At 40.1% G+C, this 22308-nt stretch overlaps 2 protein-coding genes across 14 annotated transcripts in view; both read right to left on the bottom strand.

The window, feature by feature from the left end:
• CERS3 (ceramide synthase 3) overlaps positions 1-10251 on the bottom strand; it is a 42983-nt gene extending 32732 nt beyond the window's left edge. The window contains exons 1-3 of one of the 5 annotated variants that reach the window (XM_086849567.1): positions 9203-9319; positions 8346-8484; positions 2442-2992 (exon numbers count right to left, since the gene is read on the bottom strand). Coding sequence is in view for 1 of the 5 variants with exons in the window: in XM_023933843.2 (XP_023789611.1) it covers positions 8346-8350 (5 nt within the window). In the remaining 4 variants the exon portion in view is untranslated. Of the gene's footprint in view, positions 1-2441; positions 2993-4194; positions 4279-8345; positions 8485-9202; positions 9320-10146 lie in introns of those variants that run through there. The other 4 variants (XM_086849568.1, XM_086849569.1, XM_023933844.2 and 1 more) reach the window with 4 other exon arrangements.
• LINS1 (lines homolog 1) lies at positions 7554-22278 on the bottom strand. Of its 9 annotated transcripts, XR_015275959.1 has the most exons (12): positions 22108-22278; positions 17827-18355; positions 17644-17733; positions 16651-16792; positions 15829-16419; positions 13059-13239; positions 10963-12068; positions 10147-10266; positions 9835-10004; positions 9435-9496; positions 9203-9319; positions 7554-8488 (listed from the first exon to the last, which is right to left on the bottom strand). XR_015275959.1 is itself a non-coding variant. In XM_086849565.1 (9 exons), exons 3-9 carry the CDS (start codon positions 18226-18228, stop codon positions 11171-11173), a joined length of 1968 nt encoding a protein of 655 aa, XP_086705691.1. In that variant the 5' UTR covers positions 18229-18355; positions 21425-21486; positions 22108-22185; the 3' UTR covers positions 10613-11170. The 9 variants fall into 9 exon arrangements, 7 of the variants coding, with proteins under 7 accessions (XP_086705691.1, XP_086705690.1, XP_086705687.1 ...); XR_015275960.1 differs by lacking the exons at positions 9835-10004; positions 22108-22278 and adding an exon at positions 21425-21949; XM_086849565.1 differs by lacking the exons at positions 7554-8488; positions 9203-9319; positions 9435-9496; positions 9835-10004; positions 10147-10266 and adding an exon at positions 21425-21486 and having other exon boundaries at positions 10613-11661; positions 11998-12068; positions 22108-22185.
• Between the last annotated feature and the right edge of the window lie 30 nt (positions 22279-22308).

Genomic DNA, 22308 nt, shown 5'->3' with positions numbered 1-22308 from the left:
ACAACTTCCAGCTGCAGATTTGTGTTCTACTACAGACTTTTTTTTTTTTTTTTGACATTATGTGAAGAATCCCAACTGCATCTACCACCATGAAACAGCTGAACAGAGATGGGTCCTGCACGTGGAGCTGAGGTTTGTGGAGGAAGGGACTGAAGGAAGGATGCTGGATTGATGCTGCCACCTCTTTACATCCTGTCTTATTTGTGCAAGTGGGAAAACCTGATTCCAGCTGTATTCTCCACAACCTGAGGCAGGGGTGACTGACACCTCTCCCAGCCCACACACAGCAGCAGTGGCAGCACAGAATGAAGGAGCTGCTGGACTCAGTTTCTTACAATGAAATCCCAAAATACTGAATTCAAACAGCTGAATTAAGACTCCTGTGAGACCTTTAACTTCACATTTACTCCCTGTCTTGTACAAATCTCAACTGTAAACACTTTAAGTGCCTCATTACAGAGCAATTACAGCATTTTACTTCTTTTACTGTTATTTCACATTACCTTGTAACTTGGGCACTATATTGAGCAGGCAAAAATAGCACTTGGAATAAATCTCAATTAAGGTGGCAAGTGAGTTTTTATTTTTCCTGTTCTCTTTGAGGGAAAAAAAGCCCCCACAAAAAAGTGAACCAGACTTCTTTGAAATAATTTATTTTCTGGGTACAAGTCACCATGCTCTCTGTCTACTTAAAGGTAAATAATTTTTGAGCAGCTAAAATGGTTTTAGGTGATGGCAGGCTGCTGAGCAAAGTGAAATTCAGTTCTCTCACTGTATAGTTACAGTGCAAACTATGTCTACTTTTAAGCTTTAAACATCTATAACATGAACAGAGTGGAATAAAGAGCTATGAAATAACTCAAGTGACTGCAATAATTTTGAGATCAGAAGTAGTTGCTGGGAAAAAAAACCTAAACCTATCCAAGCTAAACGTTCTTAATAAATGAATAATCCACAAAAAGTTTGAACAAACCTAAAGGAACAACACTTGTTGTTTTGAAAACTTGGTAATACCTATCAGAATGTAAAGAAAAATCTTTTAAATAATGAGACTTTTCTTCAAGTTTTTACTATTGGGGAAAGATGCAAAAAGGATTGTTTTTTGCAGCTTACCAAAGCTTTATTTGAAATACAAACTTGAAGTCTAACCTAAAATGCTGAGCTACATAATGGAGATTTTACCAGAGGTGTGTCACTTATTTAAGGTGAGAGTTAAGGGCAGAAAAGAATTGAGCAGCACAGGGTACCCAGAGGTCAGGACAAGCAGTGAGAGCAGAGAGGTACCACAGAACATGTGGAGGCAGCAGAATAATGAGAATCAGAGGAGACACCTGAGGGTGGAGAGACTCTTGGCTTTTCCACCTTCAGTGAATGACTCAAGGTTTTAAATTAGCCCTTGGAAAGCAGGGAAGGGACAGGACTGGTGCATCTGCACTCTGTTTGCAGCTTCCCAAAACACAATCTTCAGCCATGGTGTGAGCCAGGAGCTCATCTGTTGATGATCTCCACACCACCCTGAGCCAGCAGCTGAACCAAGTCTGCTGTGCATCCCCTGTTCCAGCTCTCTCCTGGTTATCCTTCCTGTGCAGTTCAACCTGACATTCCCCATCCACAAAGACAGCTGGAGGAGGAGCCAGAACAGAACTGGTCTTTCATTATTTCAGCCACTTTGACATCCTTTTCATGTCTTAACAAATGCAAGGGAAATTTTCAGCTAAAGCACAGCCTCTTCATCAGTGGTGGGAGCCCGCTGAAGGGCTGAGCTGGAAGGTAGTGAAAAACAGAGATACATTGCAACAATATGATTGGGGTGCTTCCATCTGAATGTTGTGGCATTATTATGAAATAATCTTTACTGGCAGCTTGTTTAGGTGTGTTATTTATAGCACAAGTTTCTTCAGAGCTTCAAAAGATGAGTCTTATAAAAAAACCAAACCTCTGTTAAACTGAATTTCTTAACGGACTTTTTTCTTAGCATTTTACATTAAAATAAAATTAGAAGTAGCTTTTTCGAGCTACTCAAATTTAAGATTTTTTTTTTCTCTTATATAATCACTTCTCTATCATTAGCTCCCATTTATTCCTCTTAAGTAAATTTCCTCCCTTCCAGTTCAGAAAGAAGTGCTCTTACAAGCACTTAACAGGAAAGTGGTACAAGTAGAAAGGCAAAGCTATGACTGTAACCTGTATTGTCTTTTTTCCTTCAATAGAAAGCAGTTCTCATCGGTTGGAATACTTAGTGGCAAAATATAAAATCTCATTAATGTCATTCCATTCTTTATCTGAAGACTACTCAAGAGCTACTCTACTCTTCCCTTATGAAACCATGTGAGAGACTAGCACATGTTGACAATTCAGAACAGGGACTGATGTAAGGAGAGGGGGAAAAACCCAACAAAATGTACCAGGGCAGGAAAAAAAGGCAGGAAAAGAACTCTTACCTTTCTGATGTTGCAGCCAAAGAGACCAAAAGCACATTAGCAGGGACGAGGCATCACACTCACTACTCTGACCGAGGTAAACACGCCCTATCTCCAGAACCCTTTCAAATTCTTCTGAGACCCACCCAGCAAAGCTGCACTTCAAGATTTCTGACTGAAGGCAATCCTGATGTCATCCACATCACTCCGTGCAACTCGGCAGCAGTAATGCCAGTGCCTTCCCTGCTCGTTTCAACACAGCAAATGAAGAAATGTTTGAAGTCACGTGGGTTTCATTGCACGATGAGAATTTGTCTCACCGAATATTGCTCCACACACACACGGGAGGATGCTGAGCCTGCTGAGGGTGCAGAAAATGAAGCACCAAAAACATCACTTCACTCTGACAGGGTTTAGATGAAGTGAGGGGCTTTGAATAAAGTTAGAGAAAGGTTTCTACTCCTATTGACCATTCTCAGCAGTACTTCCTGTTCTGCTTACATTCAGTAAAACTGAATGTTTAACAACTTCTCCAGTTCCTCAGAAGATCCAAAATGGAAGTTCTGAAATTCCTAAAGCAGAAGAAAGCACACATGGAGCATGTGTTTGGGTAGATACCACAGAAACATGTCAGTTTTACTTAACCTATCTGATTGTTTAATTTCTTTTCTCATTCCATGACTAAGGAATCAAACTGAAACTCATTCCTCAGCAGCTCTCCCCAGTTTCAAATAACAAATAACAGCCCTCAGAAGTGTTGGCATTACTTTCCATTCTGGTGGACACATCAATGTTGTTTCAAAGGGAGAAGAGAACCTCACAGAGGAGCCAGGAGCAGAAAACCTTTTATTAGCCTTTTCTTCCTGCTTGCAGTCAGCAAACAGCAACCCAGGAAATGGGACCAGACTTGTCAGAGTTGAGCCAAAGCTCCATCTCAGCCAGCACTCTGTCAGAAGGAAGCTGGGAGCAGATGGCTGTGAAAGAGCATGAGAATGGAAGAAACACAAAATAGTAACTGATAAGGCCCCCAGCCATCAGTACTTTGGGGCTCCAAGACTCCTAAAACCACATGGGAATAACACTGGAGCAGTTCCCTCCTGCAGGCCTTCCCTCCCACAGCTCCTCTTGAGCATACTGAAACTTCCATCTGAAATTTAAGCCTGGCATGAAAGATGTGACCCAGGCAATATGGAACCTCTTCATTTATTTCCCCTTGTGAGAAAAGCATGGCTTTCTTCATACAGCATTTCTTTAATTTTAGGTATTCTATCTTGCGGCTATAGCAAATCTTTGGTCCTGCCATAAAACCGGGAGCACTATTCAATAACCTGATGCACCAGAGAAACATTAAACATGAAAGGGTATTTCAGAAAAGATTATGGCTTGGCTGCTGCTTTAAATGATCTCCAAACTTTCCCACATCTGAACGAGCCACTGCTGTGAACCAAGCAGAAGATTTAGGAACCCTGTGCCAATTAGGAAAGCCTAGAGCAAGCTGATTCATACATCACTTGGCCAATACTGGGCCAGGAATGGAAGAGGTAATTGGCAGCAACATCTCTCTTATGCCTAAAACCACAATTTCTTCACTGTTATGGTAAATTGCAAAAAAATAAGTTTGTTTGACTGGAGCAAATGTGGGACTGCTTCAGAAAAGAAGGGAACACATGTTTTTAAATCCTTTTTGAGCTGCATTTGTTAGGCTGGCACCACCTACATAGGATACTATTACAAGATTAAAGATATTCCATGGTAAATAACAAGCTAATCATACCCCCTTGATCAAAGTGCCCACTGACATTACAATTATCTCTGCACCTCTGTAGTGCTTATCCTTCAGGGGTCTTAAATCTGAATGCTGCAAAAAAATAAAATGAAACAAAAAAACCCCTTAGTCTGCACATCTCACTGAGAAAATAAAAAATTAAAAGTTTAAGTGCTACCATGACTTACTTGCAGCATAATATCTGCTCATGCACTGGACAATTAAATATAGCTAAATTCAATAATATAACTAAATATAACTAGATAATGGAGACATGTATTTGACTCGATTATTTTACGCATCACCTGGAATTATGTATAAATTCTGAGCAAAAAAAGAATTACAACAAAGCAAGAAAAATTCGCTTCTTTCAGAAAGTGTCACAAAATGTCCCTCTTTCTTTTCCAGCCAGCTGAATTCATATAATAAATTACAGTGAATCCACACAGTGGGTGTGAGCTTTCAGCTGAGGTTCCAAGCAGTTACATAAGAGAGTTTATAGTATTAATAAACTTTCTCACTAGAGAAAACCCTCCTGGCAAATCTTTGAGACTGTATTAAATCTTAAACTTCTAGAATCAGAGCTGTTGTGTGTGGTGGCACCTGTAGAGGAAGAAGAAAAAAAACCAAAACACCCAAACCATCCCAAAAACCCCTAAGGGTTTCTTTTGTTTCCCTTTATATAAAAAAAAAAACAAAAACAAATTCCTGGAATTAATCTGGGGAGCCAAAAATAAATGATATAAATATACTGTCTGTTAGGACCTAATCATTTTTGTTAACTGATTATCTCAATGGCAGTGTTAATTAAATCTCAATCATATGTATACATGGAGGAAAAGCAGAAATCAATTTGATCTAATAAATATTTGCACTCTGAATTCTCTCTTCACCACCCATCTCCTTGCCACCAAGAATTCCTTCAAGTTTAAAGTAAAAAACCTTGACATTCCTGTACTTTCTGCTCCTCAAGAATAAACAAAAAGCTGAAAATGAATCACTGTGTCAGGTATCACAATACCATAACTCAAATCCTTACAATCTGTAGTTTAAAAGCTAAGATCCTTTTCACAGGAATTCACACCTTCTTCTAATATGCCAACCTTCTTACATAAAAGGAATGTAAAGGTCTCAAAAATCTCTCAAAAAGCTTTTTCCTCAAGACATTTCTTCCTAGTATGATTCATAATCCAGATCCTTATAGGGAGAGGTTCACTAAGGAGAGGCTCATTACTAATTAATTAGTAATGCCATCTGTCATAATTGAGACTAGATACCTGATTTTGAACACAGCAACCATTAAGGCAAAAAATATTTATCATCCACAAATGTCACTGCAGGATTAAATGAGGAAAATTTGAACACACAGGTTGAAATCTTCAAATGACTTGAATCTTTTGAAATTATTGTTTCAGAACTTGATTCCCATGAATTTTAGCCAGAAAGGAAATTCAATTACTTTGAGAATCTGGGCTTTAATAAGAAGATGAAAGATGACTTGGGTGAAGAGAGGATGTCAGGAGCAATAGTGGGAGGATAAAGTCCGTGAAGGGAAGGAACACACTCCACTGCTGATCCACTCTGCCACAGGCTTTGGATATGCCTTAGGAAAAAAGGCTCCAGGAAAAGACATTACCTGGGGACTGCCTTCCAAGCAATTTCCCTCACACTCTCAGCCACCAAGGCCAGGAACACCACAATTACGCTCTCCCTTTCAAGTTACAAACCCTTGGCTGTGTTCCATGCTGAACACACCGTGTATCAATAAGCCTCCCGGACAGGAGTTAACAATCCTCTCATGTCCAGGGGCACAGAGATGTGATTTGCTAAGAGTTCATCTGCTCACAGTTTGGTTGTGATACATTCTTTATACAAAATCCTAATTATGTTTGGTGAGAAGGCTTTTTTCCCTTTCCCTTGGCTTAGCATCAACTTGTCCATACTTGTCAAAAGCCTTTTTCTGTTAAGGAAAAGTCAAATATAACTGCTTATCTATATAAGGAACTTCCACCAAGTTTGTTCCAATACATTTGCAAAGGCAAAATTCATGTTTTCCTCTCCACTTACAGCACTGCAAATTCATCCAAGCAACACTCTGTGTGCTGCCACTATCTGAAAACGCAGGAGACTAATTTACACAATCTTCTGGGTGCAATATTAAGAGATTCAACAATTAATTCAATCAAACCAAGGAGTTTCTTAATCAATTTCCAACAACATAGAAATAACATAGGATTAAAAAAAAAAAGATGCCTTGTTGATCCTTGGAGCTGGAAGCACTGGTTTATCAACAGTATGAACATAAACCTCAACAATTTGTAACACTTGCACGTAAGACAATGGTGCAAACGTTGTTTGAGTACATTACTGGGTGACTCTTGGAGCATCAATCTTTATCCACCCACAGAAAACATAAAATATGAGCATTTGCTTGGTGAAACTGAAAGACAATTCCTTTGATGCTTCACACCCAATAATTCCCACTTCTGCATCAGCTCCTAAGTGACAATTACAGAAAATAGTGGCATCATGCTGGTCAGTAATTTTAGCTGAGATGAAGAAATCCTCCTTTAGAGGGACCAATGCTCTGTTGAAGGTGACCAAGTACTGGGTTCTCCCTTGAGGAGATCACCAAATTTAAAAAAAAATTACTTGAGTTTGGTGTTTGCTGCTTAATGGGTCTTTGCCTAACTTTCACAGTAGCTGTAATGGTGTCAGCAGAAAGGCACAATTTCTTGAAGAATATAAATATTACCAAGAAAGCCAAGCACTAGAGGTAAATTTCTGTTTCAGTTAAATCCCTGTATGAAAGAGCCATGAAAGGTCTGTAGTGACAAAGTTACTCCAAGATCTGACAAACCCTGGAATGCTACACTTGAAGATAAAGCTTTTTCCTTTCCAGCAAGGAAAGGAGTAAGGATATAGGATTCTGTAGTTTGTCTTTTTTCCACTTAATCAATATACATTCCTTTGTAAAATAGACTTCAAATCATTATTCATGTATTAATATGTGCCTATTACTTCCTCCAAATGCTAAGGGCATTTGGAACTTCAAAGAAGTTCCACAGAAAATATTAATTTTTAACACTAAAGAACTAGGATGAGATGGGGTAGGTATTTGGACAACTCCAATTAGCAGCTACAATTCCAGAAGATGAACTTGCAAACCTTCCCTACAAACTTTAAGGAAGCCAGCATTCAGCAGTGCTCACTTTTGAGGTTGTGTGCTATTTTTTCCAACAATTCACTTTTTTTTTTCCAAATCTTCCTCCTAAAAGGGCACTGCTTACTGGCAAAACTCATGTTTTGCAGTACCGGGAAAGTAGGAATCAGAAATAACTAAGGATATTGTAATTCTCCATGCAAGATTTTTATCATAAAGTATATTTTATTCCTTCCATTCATGATGTAAGCCAGCACTAAGCTAGCTGGTCCATTAAAGAGTGTCTGTCAGTTATCAGCAATAAAGTCATTTACACAACATTTAAGAAGATAATAACTTATAAAAGCTTAAATCCCTGAGATGTTTCTCAACTAAGTCCAGGTCCATGCCTGCTGTGGAGGCAGTGACAGTAAAAGACTGCTTGCCATCCATTCTGACACACACACTATTGGCTTCTAACAAGGTTTCAGAGTGAACCAAGGCGGCCCAGAAGGGTTGAACAAAATGCAGCAAGAATTTACAAACTCATTAGGATAACTCTAAGGGAAAATACACTGAAGTAACATTGTTATGACCTGGAATATCATTGTTATGGTACTTTCACTCCTACTGACACTGTGATAAATCCCTTATACTGACTTCAGAAACCATCCCAGACTGACTCTGGAAGATGTACAAACAAAACTTATCCTACAATGATAAACCAGGGAACAACCAAGGCTCCCTATTCCCAGCTTTACAAGGCTACTGCAAGTGTAGATGTTCCCAAGGTTGGTTTTTATTCTTGTGTTACAGGATTAAAACTTGTACTGCGAGTCTTAAAAGTAGAATGGAAAGCAGCCATAAAAATACTGGACAAAATCCAGTTTGAAGAACCACAATCGTGGAACCACCTGGATTCAGCTGTAGCTGCAGTCAAGCTCTACAAACATTCAGCTAAAAAGTTTAAAGTGTTCTTTTTAAAAAGCACATCCTGTAAGCAACTTCTGGTGCTTACCTCATTAAAGCTTAACTCATTCTATTGATGTTGAAGGTAAACTTCACCAAACAACTCCATTAATGGCAAACTCTGAACATTTCAGGAGGAATCCTCAGACAGAAAGCTGTCTCCACACAGGTCACCTGATTTGTTCTGTCTTGCTTTGAAATAATACAAGAAAAGTTGACAGCTATCAATACCCAAAGGTAAGGCACATTGATCTCCTGGTAATCACTGACCTAATTCCCGAGTTCTAACTTAACATTGGTAACAGGTTCTGCAGGTGAATTCATTTGCTCTAGCACATGAAATAACAGCTGTGCCTAAAAGCTTTTTATGATTGAAAAAACCCAACCCAAACCACTTTCTACACTCACCAAGTGATTAAAATACAAATTCTTTAGCAAGGTGCTTTTTTTGTGGTTGGTTTTCTCAATACAGCCAAAGATCTCCAATCCACTTTCATGGCTCACCCTCAATTTGTGTGCAATAAAAAAACCCTTTACTCATCAATTTAACTCCATTTCAGGTCATAAATGGTAAAATATCAACACAATAAGGTATCTAGTTGCCAGATACAAACTATATTTACCCCCTTTTACAACTAAAACATTCTGAGAATTAAAACAATGGCTTTCTGAGAAGGGAAACGTGTGAGAATGACCACTTCTAATAATCAGGTGGGCACACAATCAGCCTCAAGCCTGTAAGAATTAAATACAATTGGGCTGCAATTGGATTTGCTGTATTTTAAAAATCAGGTTATGGGCTCCTACATTTCTTGCTACATTATACACACAGTTCTGAGATCTTTAAACTCTTTATAGAAGCTTATGTAGTTGTAGTAATTGCTGACAAATAAGACTAGGACTTACCCAAAATTATCACCATTCTACCTTTCCCACTCAGCTTATCATATCAGTGTCAGAGATATTGCTGCAATTTAGGTACTTCCAACTGGCAAAGTGTAGACCAAGAAATGCTGAACAATCCTGTGTTCAGTGCAAACAATGGAATTACTCAATTAAAATAAGCAAGTCAGCAAAGGCTAGATTAGAAAAGGAGTGAAGATAGTGGAAAGGATTTCACTGAAACATAAGTACCTACCTACTCTGAAAATTGTGTGAACTTGAGAGACTCTTGCTCAACCACTTCACCCATGGCACTTCCTGTGTTTGAAATGAAAAGTTCCCAAATTGTCTGGAACTGCATCTCTGAACAGGCCCAGAGGGGTTTTAGTCGTGACAGAAATGAGCAGCTCAGCAGCTACAGCATAACTGAGCTCAAACATAAAGAGAAGACAGGCATGTTGCTGCCCTGGACAACTCCAGGGTTAGTTCTTAACTACAATAACTGCAGGCATGAATGGAAAGGTTTCCATTCCTTGACATTCCACCCAGCCCTCTGCACCACAGCTGTTGTGACCTCAGGAAGAAACCATAGTACAGCAAACACCCTTAATATTCAGATCTCCTTCATGCCAGTGAAGGGAATCACTCCTTCCTACCTAAAATACTGCTGTCATCCTGAAGGAGTACGACTGAGGTCCAAACCTTCCTGTGAATTCATAGGCACTGGAGAGCCCTGGAACTGCCAGCTAAAGGATCCCATAAACTACACCCAGTTTTCTTCCTCTCCCAACTGCATTGATTCACCAGTTCAGGACTAAAGACCAATCTAGAAGATAGCCACAGAGATCTGAAGGTCAGCAACCTGCTCCAGAGACTGCTCATCTTAGTATCTATATTAATTTAACACAAAATTTCTACTCAAAGGGAAGACAGTACTTCCTTGTTCTCAATCAGAACAGAGCACTTACCCTCAAGAGCAGATCCTAAAGGAAAGCTGTTTCCCACAGTTCTGAAGAGGTCTGAGGTTTTTCCAGTGTTCCTGTTGCCAGTATTTTCCCAGTGCCTAACCCTTGGCAGATCATTACAAGCTGCAGGTTAAACACAGCAGCATCAGGTGCTTTCCTGCTAAGTGCACACCCTGCCTTGGATCCTGCTCTGAACTCACTCCCCCAGGCAAACTCTCAGACACTTACTTTTCAGGTTATTCAAATCACATCTAAGAAAAGATATAATAATTTAACATCTTCAATATCCGTCCCACTGCACTGGAGTCACTTTCTAATTCTCTTTCTGATTTCAACTTACAAAGTATACATCCTATACTTCTAGGAAATGCATGATACATGCAAAAAATTCTGCTGGAATGTCACTTCTGCATTACCTAAGCTTAATTAAAGATGTAATGCTCAACTAAAGCTTTCCATAAACAATATATGCTTTAACTTCACATCTACCTTTTATTTTAATTGAAAGAATATAAACATCTGAAGGTCCACTTTGGGCAGTGCACCAATGCAGGACACATTATATTTACAGGATAAACAGTAAACTGTCCCCAGCTATATTATTTAGCCCAACTTCTAAGCAGTCAGGTGTTGCATTAACTTTGCCCTGTAGTCCATAAACCACTACCAATCTGGCAATGAACTAAAGAATAGAATTACATCAAGTATAATTGGCAATACTTTAAATGTCATGTATTTTAAAATGCTTTCACATGAGTTATTTATTATAAAATGTTGAATATCCAAAAATCAATCCTTATTTACTGGACATTGACATACACATCATGAATGAGCTTAGGAACCTCAGGTCATGGATCACATCACTGCATGCAATTCCAGATTTTTAGGGTGCCAACCAAATCCATGTTTACCCTGCCTGAGGTAAATGCACTGACTAGTGAAGAGGCATGAGTTTTAGAAGTCATTAATCTCATGGAAATATTCCCTGGTGAACTTGTTAAAAAAAACCCCACAAGAACACTTTGAATTATTGCAGATTCATGGATTTACTCATCTTCTCAACGTGGCTCAGTAGTTTCAACAATGCAGATGGATTATATGGGAAAAGATTTCTTCTCTGCAACCTAGAGATAGCCTCTTGCAGCTCTTCCAAACACTTTGTTGATTTGCAAAGCATTACTCTTAGGGGACCAATGTTATCTGAAGATGCCATACAAGTCCGACAGGATGAGGTACGACATCCCTTCAGTTTCAGAGGTGACACTTCAGATGTGCGTGGATTCTGGTCATCATCTCTGCAGCTGCAACCAGTTTCCCTCCTCCTCACCTCATCCTCATTGTTTGAAGGCAATTGTTTTGTGTTTACCAAGCACTCCTTTCCATCTGATTCCACCTCTGAGTCCTCTGAGCTGTCATAATTAACCAGGCTTTGAAGAGAACCGAGCAGGGATGTGCTATCAGTGGTGGTCAGTGAGTCAGACTGGTTCCACTCTGCAGCCTCATCATCACCTTGCTGTGCTGTAAACACCGTGCAATTGTGAGAAGGAGTCAAAGACATCGGAGTCTGTGATTCTGTTTCACAAACAACATTTTGCAAACTGTCCCCAGTCACGAAGCTTTGCTTTTCTCCGTCAGGGGGCTTGACAGAAACTGTGTGGAATGTGCTGTGCCTGGAATCGAAATGGTTACAGACATCTACAAACTGATGCCACTCCTTCCCAAGAAGCTTTAAATACCTGACCAAGTACTCCAGAAAGCAAGTTTCTGATGAAATCAAAAAATCTAGAAGTACTGTGGAATCAAATGCAATCTTTTCCAGAAAAAATAAAAATATACAGTGTGGGTTATATCCACCTGCATGTACAAGGAACTTCCAGGATTCCTCTTCCTTTTGGCTTGGGTTATCAGCAGCATCACACCGCAACCTGGAAAGTAAGCCAGGAAATCATTTCATGGAAGTTTATATTTTTTAATTTTTTTTTTAAAGCAGTAATATCCAGAAGATGGATTCTTGCCCTTTTTAAAATTTTGTGAAAAAGTAAGAACAAAAAGAGAAAAGAGAAGTTTTTGTATCAGAGGGAGAAAGAATGAAGGCAGATGGGAGCAGGAGATCAAACAACTCAGGAAGCCAAAGCACTTAAAGCAGGCCTTAAAGGGCACTCCTTAGGAAACCTCCTGCAGTAAATGAAGTTACTTACAATACACAAACTGTACTTTAATATAAATATTAAACAATCTTAGTTTAATATTTTTGTTAACCTGAATTCAGACTAATTTTCAGAATGTTACACACACTGGAAGAGGAGCCTACTTGTAGTTAAACGTCTAATAATTGTGTGTATGTAAGGTATTACTTGCACTCTCCTCCCACTTGAAGCTTGAGGGCCTTGTATAAATCAGAATAATAACTTGCATGGTAATTTAAACAACAATGAAGCATTGTGCGTGCAGGACAAATCCATGAAGAACACTTTTCAGTTGTTAGCAATAACCATTTTTATCAAGTAGCTAGAATTCCCATAGGGCCAATCCTTATAAACTTTGCCAGAAGTACCTGAATTATTAAAGTTTAATTCTAATATCCCATTCTTGTCAAGTCTTCAGTGTTGTAAGAAAGCAATCTTGCTTTTTATCTGTCTAACCACTATTTTAGACATGAAGTCAATTATCCTGAATTACAGGATATGATAAATTATTTAGTAGGAAACTTTCACAACTCCCATTTCCATCCAAAAAAGACTTAAATTATCAGCTCTTATACCACACATTATTACATCATCCTGAGGTTTGGGGGGTTTTAAATTATGAAAAAATAATTTTCCTTCCAACAAAAGCAACCACTGGGAATGTCACAGTAACCTCACTGAAGTACAATTCTTCATAGTTCTATCAGGAAAAAAATAAAATACACTGACCTATCAAATTTTAAATAGATGAGTAATAAAGCTTTAGCAGCTTCCCACATGTCATCATCTTGCTCCATGAAAACCAAGGAGAGCCATTCACAGTGATGCACAACTGGGTGAGACTCTGGGGAAGGCTTTACATGACTCCTCCAGAACACCAACAGCTGGGACATGGAACTCTCAAAGTCTCCTGAAAAAAAGAAGTAACCATGAACTTTGTTATACATTTTTTATTGCCAAACAACGCAGACTCTCTATTTTTTAAATTAACAGTGCATAACAGTTTATGAATGCAGTTTTTTCCTTAGCTCAACTGATTTATCACAGCATCAAATTTTATAGATTAGTTCTTGCTGTTTTAATGCAGTAGCTTACTCATAAAAATCACTTTGTATTCATTAGACAGAGAGACTCTCTCCCTTAAGTCAAAAATTTTATACCTTCAATACTAATGAGATACCACAGAACAGTTTCTGATGTAACACACCATACATTCAAGGTTTAAAAACCAGAAACTTTTCCTGCAATGTTGAAATACATTTTATTTACCATATGACTATGTGATTTTCCTTAACATTTGACTTTAAGATTCTTTTTTCCTTCTAGCAAATAATAGGAACATCAAATTATCTTTGTTATTAATAGTTACTCTTTGGACCAAAAATCTTCCCTATGAATCTGGAAATGACTCTCAAAATTGAAATTAATTCAAGTTAAGCCACTCTAATCCACGTTAATAGCAAGAAGATCAAGCAGCTTCCCGAAAGGGAAGTTAGCATAATAAAGCATTTAGGTGCTTGTTTTAAACACTTCCTGTAATGTCACTAAAATAAGGAAGTATCATTACTTTCAAATTGAAATTCCTCTTGACAGTTGGGGTACTTGAATCTAATTTAAAAACTCATTTTTGTGTCATGAATCTGCAAAAGAAAGGAGAATGTTTTTGAGAAGGGATTTTCATAGAGACATCTAAAATGGATATAGCCTACATTTTTTCTTTTCACTTGTTCTTACACAATCTCAGTCTCCATACATTTTTCAGAAGGTGGATCACAAGTAAAATACTCTTTACAAATACTTAAAAATCTTTAAGAATGCATATGACATCATAAAATATAACATCTTCCAAAAATCTGGAAAAAGTTTCACAAGCTGTCTTTATGGAAATTGTAGCCCTTCTGCACAGATGAATTAAAAATCGTTTTAGGCTTGCTACCTAGCAAGAAATATAAAAAGTAAAATAATACTTATATCTAGAATTTCTACTAAAATCCCTCAATGTATTTAAAATGCTGTAAAATTTCACCTTTGTTTAAAAAGGAATAGAAATTACTTTTGGCCACATAATCAGTAAATACAGGAATGCCCATTCTCACTGGTGCTTGTCTAGAAATGCTGCTTCTGAACTGCTTTTCCATTGCTTTCCTGAGGGCTGTAATCCAGGGACAGCACGCTGCTTTGATCATAGAATCTGCACATCCACATTCATACAGCATCAGATGTGCATCATGTGCTTTCAGTGGGAAAAGAGCAGGTGGGAAGATGGGATTCCAGGAAGGTGTCAGGGACAAAGAGCCTCACCCTAGTGCTCTCTTACAGGGAGGGAGAAGGCACTCCCTGGCTCCCAGTGTGACCCAGCACCGCGGCCTCTCCCGTCAGGAATGCAGCTTCCATGGCACTCCTGGCCATGCCAGGCACAGCCCCAGCACTGCAGCAGCTCTGCCCTTCTGCTGCCCCAAGCCAGCAAAGCAGCCATGGAGGAATGAATGCTCACACCTGGGAACTGGAAGGGCCAGACCTGTCAGTCAGGGTGAAGAACACAACTACTTATATAAGGATGTGGAGCTGCTGGAGCAAGTCCAGAGGAAGCCATAGGGATGCTCTGGGGCCAGGGAGAGTTGGGGCTGTTCACCTGGACAAAAGAAGGCTCTGTGGATACCTCAGTGCCCCTTCCCTTTAGTGTCTAAAGGTGCACCAAAGAGCTGGAGAGGGACTTTGGACAAAAGCCTGGAGGGAGAGGACAAGGGGGAATGGCTTCCTGCTGCCAGAGGGTACGGTTAAATTGGATATTAGGAAGAAATTCTTCCATGTGAGGCTGGCACAAGTTGTTCAGAGAAGCTGTGGCTGCCCCATCCCTGAAGTGTCCAGGCCAGGTTGGATAGGGCTTGGGGCAAGCTGGTCTAATGGAAAGTGTCTCTGCCATGGCAGAGGGCTGGAACTGGATGATCTTTAAGGCCCCTCCCAACCCAAGCCATTCTGTGAATCTGTGTCAAGTCCCACAATTTCCCTGTGCCTTACTTTGGAGCTTCCTTATTTTCATCTTTCTATACCACAGCTGGTTTTGCCACATTACATTTCTAGGCTGACAGTAATGCCTTGTACCTTCAATAGAACAAATGCATAATGGTGCATAAAGTTCTACCTCCACCTTAGAAAAGGGAAGAGTGTTACCTGCAGTTCCTTTCAGTTACCCACCCTGATTAGAGCTGCTGCTTGTGCTATGGACTCTTTTCCAGCTGAAGAGCCTGGTGTTCTCAAGCTGGCTCAATGTTCTTAACAGGAAAATTTTCCATCCCAAATGCAGCTGTTTCAAGCCCAACATATCACAGGGCTAAGGATTTGATAAAATGCAAGGAGACAACTAATTAGCAGGACACAACTCCCTCCCACAACCACTAATTCAGCTGAAATCTATTTACAGTCTTAATGAGCTATGACTACAAAATCTGAAAGCTCAAACTCTTGCTGCTTAATGAACAAAATTTAAATGGACTGTTACCTTTGATTTCTGCTTCTGTTGTAGAGTTGTGAATCTTGAATTCCAGTGCTTTAAGCAAAACCAGACTTAAGGCTCTGAGAACAGTTTGGTCAGAACTACCCTGAGAATCATGTCCAGGAGCAGCTTCACTGCTTCCGAAGTAGCTGGACTTTCCACTGAGTGGGATCTGATTAAGCCAAGTCAAATTCACAACCTGCAGAACAGCATTACTCAGCGCAAGCATATCCTCACACAAAGATGGGGCTTGTAAGAACAGTGATCCACTTTTAGCATCTTCTCTGGACTTGTAAAGGACACATTTTTTAAGAAGCAAAATGAATTTCTTCTTGATTACATAAGGAATTGATGAGCTAATAACATTGAGGACATAAGAAACTTTCAAAAATAAAATTCTCTGGCACCTGAGCGGTAAATCCAGTTCAATTCTGGAAGCCAAGAGTGCTTCAAGCAGATCTATAAAACTGATCAGATTGTTTGTAGCTTCAGAATAAGGTGAAGTGTAGTGGTGACTGTCAAAATGATGGAGCAGGATGGCATTATAAAATCCCTCAAGCACTGCATCAAGTGGAGCCAACAGCTTCTTCAGAACCCCTACGGCAACAAGAGGCACGTTATTGACCTAACACAGACAAAGCAGTAAATACGAAATAAATCGGTTTTGCGACTACTTTCAGAATATAAATATGTTCAAACCACTACATTTTAAAAGCACTTCGTCACCCCCGGTATAAGGAAGGGGTGTCCAGGAGCCGAACTATTCCCGAAGAATTCCGGGTGAGTTGCTCCTCCTGGCGGCACCCGCGTGTGCAGCACCGCCGGTACCTGCTCCGGGTACGAGCGCGTCCTTCAGCGTCTCCTTGAGAACCGCAGCCAGAGTCCGCAGGCAATCGGCCACCCGGGCACTCCCGGGGAACCCCAACAGCGTGTTCAGGCTAAAGCTGAGCCACGGGACATTCAAGGTGTCCTAAGAGAAATAATTCAGAAACCAGTCAAATATGGTCTCAGTTATTATGCAAATTACATTAAATCATAATAAAATTATTTAAAATTTTACATTAAGAAGATTCTAATGTAGGCACAGACAAAACACAGGTACAAACAATGTCTGTCCTGGGACATTAATTAGGTCTTTAATTACAAACATGAAGCAACACATGTATGCAATTGAAATTATCTGTACGTTCCAAAAAGGGAACACCAAACCTCCTGATGTCATGTGATATACCCAAAATCAGATAATTATGTAGACAAACCAGATCTGAATTCATAATTCTCAGACAACTTGGCAAGAAATATTACAAACATAATTATGAAATAAATCTGTGTTCAGGATGCTGCTATGGAGACTGCAATACATATTCAACTAAATATACAGTAAATAAAAAAAACCCAAAAACCTCAAGTAATTGGGATATTCAAAAAAGAAGATACAGTAAAGCATTTGATTAACTTCCAAGAGGTTATTATTCATTTTTATCTACTGCATCAACCAACCAAGGAACTGTAAAAATACTGATAATCTAGATCATGGCTTTTTTTTAGTATCTGTATTGCAACCTGAAAGAGATTATTGTCATCTACACCCATTTTACCTTAAATGAGTTTGATAAAATTCCAGATTTTTATCTATAAAGACACTCTACACTTCTGTTACACATCAGATCTCCTTGCCTTCCATACTCCAGGCTCCTCCTAACACAGCTAACAAAGTTCCTCAGAAAATACAAACACTATAAAGTTGGCTGTAGAGTCATATGGAACAACCCACAGGTTCACTAAGCCATTTTTTGAGCTCTGAAATTATGTCACACTCACCTCTTCCTTCAGCTGCAAATACACAAGAGATGCTAAACTTTGTGAGGCCATGTGAGATAGCAGCCGATCATCACAACCAAGCAGGTGAATCTGGAGACAGAAAAAAGGAAAAATATCTTAGGCACATTCCTTTTTATTTTTCCTCCTTTCCTAACAAAAATTAAATAATCTTTTAGAAGTTACCAATTTTGAGTCAATTTTTGCCTCCTTCAGAAGAACAAAGATTTCACAGTACTTCTGTCTTGTGTGGGGTTCAATTTCCTGGGACTCTGCTTTTGCCACCATCATTTTGATCAAGGTGAGCTGGAGCAGCATCACCTCTCGTGGGCAGAACGAGGAGCTCATGTTTGCAAAGCTGTTGGATAAATCATCTGCTGCAGGGACAACATCTGAGATATCAGTGTCCTGATGGCTCCCAGCACCACCAGCAGTAGATGGCAGAGGCTTCTGATGACAGCATTCATCTCCTGGTGGCTGCTCAACACACAGATTAATTAAAGAGGAATAATGATGGCTTTCCTTTGCTAGGGGAATGCCTGCCAGGACGTCCTTATACATCTGCTGCAGGAGAGAGATCTTCATCATGAGATCATGCAATATTCCAGAAAATGCTGTGTGTCTTCACTGATTATTCACTGAAAATCAGCTTCCAAGTTGCTTTCATCCAGTAAGAGAAGCAGAAGCACCACTGGGCATTCCTATTCCAAGTTACCTATAAATAAAACATTTTGCTGTTACTTTGCAAGCAAATTGAAAATATAAAGGAACAATACATTTTTAGAGTTAATGCTACCATTATTAAACTTATTTTGAAAATGCAAATTCAGCTGCACAAAACTGTCCCAGTGAGACTTTAAAATGAAAAATTACCATGCTGGGAAGAAGTTCACAGTTGCAGTATTATATTGTCAACACCAAAATTCATTTGCTGGAATTAACAAACCCAAAGATGACTATTATTAGGGGCTACTTCTAAAGATATGAGAACTTGGATTAAATCTCTCTACATTGCTAAAACTACTAGAATCAAAATTCCTTTGTGAATTATGCCTCCAAAAACAGGCATAAAATTTCAGCTGCAAATTTTCCTCTGAACTGGCAATGATCATTGCTCCACTGACACTGGAACTGGAAACAGCTCTCAAAAAAAAAAATGTAAGCCAAAGGAAGGACAAGTCTTGAGTTTTGCTGCACATGGGCTCAAGGTAGGCTGACCTCAAGGGCACAGCAATTAAAAAGCTGAAAATTAAAGAATAATTTAAAAAGAAAGTGTAAAATGTATTAAGAGTCAACAAAAACACTTGAACATATTCAGGAAAGGTAAAAAAAAAAATCTTTATCCCTATGTCAGTGGAAGATATCTTTCAATCACAGCACTGGAATATTTGCTACAGCTTAAAATGAAGAGCTATTAAGAATTTAAATCTCTGCATGAAGTGTGAGCACCTAAGCCCTCACAATTTTCTATCCAATATGTAAATAGCCACACAGATAACCCATCTTCTCAGAAAAAAACCAAACAACTTAAGAACATCAGGATTTCTTTCTCACCTGCATTAAGAGTGACGCTCATCTGTAATATTTATTTTTTAGAGCAGTTTTAATATGCTTTCTAGCCAGACCTCTTAATTAAAACCAATGAACATATTACTTGTATCTATGGTGAAGTTAGGAGTGGGACTTAAGTTGCTTCTAGGTATTTTCATACTTTGCATACTTTTTGGATCCCCATCTCTAAGTCTGTCACAAACAACCAGATAGAATCCTGCAGCCATCCACCTGTAGCTGGCTTTTATTTAAATACTACATTTCCCCTTTCTTACCAAAGGAAGAAAACAGTTCAGTCTTCCAATCAGTAAGAAATTCTAAAGATCTTCCCATCTATGTATCAATTCTACCTGCATTTGTCATCAGACCAAATATCTGATATCACTACTTCTTTTTAGCAGAACATTAGAAAACAAAGGAATTGTAAAAGTCAGTATATGAAGCATTTTTGTTCTAGTTTATAATCTTCACAAGTTTTAAAAACAACATCAAACATTGAAAATTACACCTTCATTTTTACAACTTGATTTCTTCATTGCAACTGAAGCATGTATTGACAAAATGGTTTCCCAAAGGCATGAAAGATTAGAGGTAGACCAAGATGTGCTACCCTGACTCATCACTTCTCCCACCATCAGGAAGCATCTCCCTCAGAAAAGCAGTTAAAATTTGAGAGCATGAAGTTGCCCGCAGGAGTGATCTACAATTCCCTCTGGTGTGGTATTTTTAAAGACAAATTCAGCAAGGGCTGACCTGAAAACTCAAAAATGTTACAGCATGTTCCTCACCTGATAGAACCAAGAACCCTTCCCCCATCCTTTCCCATACTCCACATTTTGTTGGATGTTAAGGGTAAATCTGGTATTTCAGGCAATAAATTCCCTCTTCATTTGCAGAATCTTTTCAGAATTCTACTTGAGGTGGAAATTTATGACCTGAAACCTCATAAAATTTATTCAGAAATCACTCTGAATATTTTATATAGCTATTGTCCCTAGCCTCGAGTTTTATTCCTAAATGAATACCTAATAAAGCAAAATCATTTCAACACATTTACTTCTATATTTGAGATCAACTTGAATTATCACCTTAGGTGGTAAATTCAGGGATCTCATGTACAAATTCACACAATCTAGCAAGGTGGTTAAGGCAGAAGAGATTCAGAACTTTTCTAGGACATCCACTGTGAGATTTCACCTTCTCCACATGGTACTGGCTGTGCTTTCCTGGATCCTCCCATAACACATTTATGTTCCACCATTAATTTGCAAACTTTACTAAAGCATCTCTAAGATACGTCTCACTCACACATGACAACAGTTCACAAACAAAAGTCACTGAAGGAAATGAAAAGTGAGGGGGCTTATTTTGAAGGCATTTGCTTCAAAGAGGGAGAAAATATCAGACAAGGACTAAATTTGTTTCAGACACAGCATGAGAGTGAAAAGCTCAAAGCTGAAGAGCAAAGAAAAGTAGTGACAAACTTCAACCCTTATTTGTATTATTTATCTGAGTTATTCATGACAACATCTAAAAACCAATTAAGGCAATGCCTCACAGAGCCAGACTCCTGCATAAACAACAGGAAACAGTTCTGAAAACCTTACGTACAGAGTGATCAGGCAAAACACAGAAAACTATGCAGAAAGTAAAAAACCCAAATAAATAGGGTTTTATATGTTATTTTCATAATTATTAATGCTTTAAAATCAAAATCAAACTTATGCCTCTTCACTTATATCTCCAAGTTACTGTGTGTCATTATAAGTAATTTGCTTATGCCTCTTCACTTGTATCTCCAAATTACTGTGTGCAATTCTAAGTAATTTGTGTTAGAAAAAAAAAGGTGGTATCAATAATGTTAGTCCCATCAAATTAGAAAGGAATTCTTCCCCGTGAGGGTGGTGAGGCCTCAGGGTGCCCAGAGAAGCTGTGACTGCCCCTGGATCCCTGGAACCGTCCAAGGCCAGGCTGGACAGGGCTTGGAGTAATTTGGGATAGTGGAAGCTGTCCATGCCCATGGCAGGGGATAGAATGAGATGAGCTTCAAGGCGCTTTTTGGGAGAAACACTATCCAAAAATCCATTCTATTCTCATTTAAAAATTACGTCTGCTGAAGTGAAATGAAACCTCAGTCCATTATTTCTGGGTATGAATTCGAAGGCTGTGGACCACCGCATAATGAAATGATCATAGCATTTAAGGAATAAAATACACTTTGGACTCCTTGTACCTGCAGTGACTTCGGACGCTCATCTCTCAATAAAAAATAAGCTTCTGCTCAGTGCTGAAATACTGTAAACGTCTCTCAATTAGTGTCATTTCTTTCCATAGTCTGCAAATAACCTGAGCTGTGCACTCGCTGTTAACTGAGACACCTCAGCACGCCGGATGCTTTGGCTGCAATTCTGCCGAGCGCCTTTAGTCACTGACGGCAGGAGCAGCCCCGGACCCGCCTCAGCGGCCCCTCACTGCCAGCGCTGGGTGCTCAGCAGAGCCCTCGCCACACGCGACACTCGGGGCTGGCAGAGCGAGCACGGGGCTGCCGCTTCTCCAGAGCCCCCACAGCTCCTGCTGGACTGAGGGCAGCCGAGGCTTCCCGGCCCGGCATCGGCACAGCGCGGAAAGCACCAGATCCACCCGCCGACCCTTCCTTCTCCCGCCCGCTACCCCTCACAGGCTCCGCGCCTCCCGCCACCGCCTCGCTCCCCAAGTCCCCGTACAGTCAAACCACGCCCACATATAAACAGCCCCACCCCTCCTCTTCCGGCCCCGCCTCCTTCACTCCAGGCCCCGCCTCTCGGTCCCCGTACCCGCACGCCCGCGGCCCCGCTTAGTCACCCCGAACCGCGGAGCGCGCGGGCCCGTCCCGCCCCGCTGCCCGGCGGCCGCTGCCAGGCAACGCTCGCCACTCACCCGCCCCCGGAGAACCGCGAGGCCCAAACTCCGCTCCGTCACAGCGCCGGAACCGCCGCCGCCACCCCCTGTCGCAAAGCCACCCCCCCACTCCTCTGCGGCTTTACGGCAGCGGGGCGGAGCCGCGGGGCGGGGCCGCCGTCAGCCCGGCGGCCAATGGGGCGCGGCGGCGGCGCGCGGACGGGGGCGGGCCCGCCGTCA

This window comes from Cyanistes caeruleus, chromosome 13 (genome assembly GCF_971803275.1).
Source record: "Cyanistes caeruleus chromosome 13, bCyaCae1.hap1.1, whole genome shotgun sequence".
NCBI lineage: Eukaryota > Metazoa > Chordata > Aves > Passeriformes > Paridae > Cyanistes > Cyanistes caeruleus.
The sequence above is the reverse complement of the archived record's forward strand: the minus strand, read 5'-3'. Positions and strand labels throughout refer to the sequence as shown.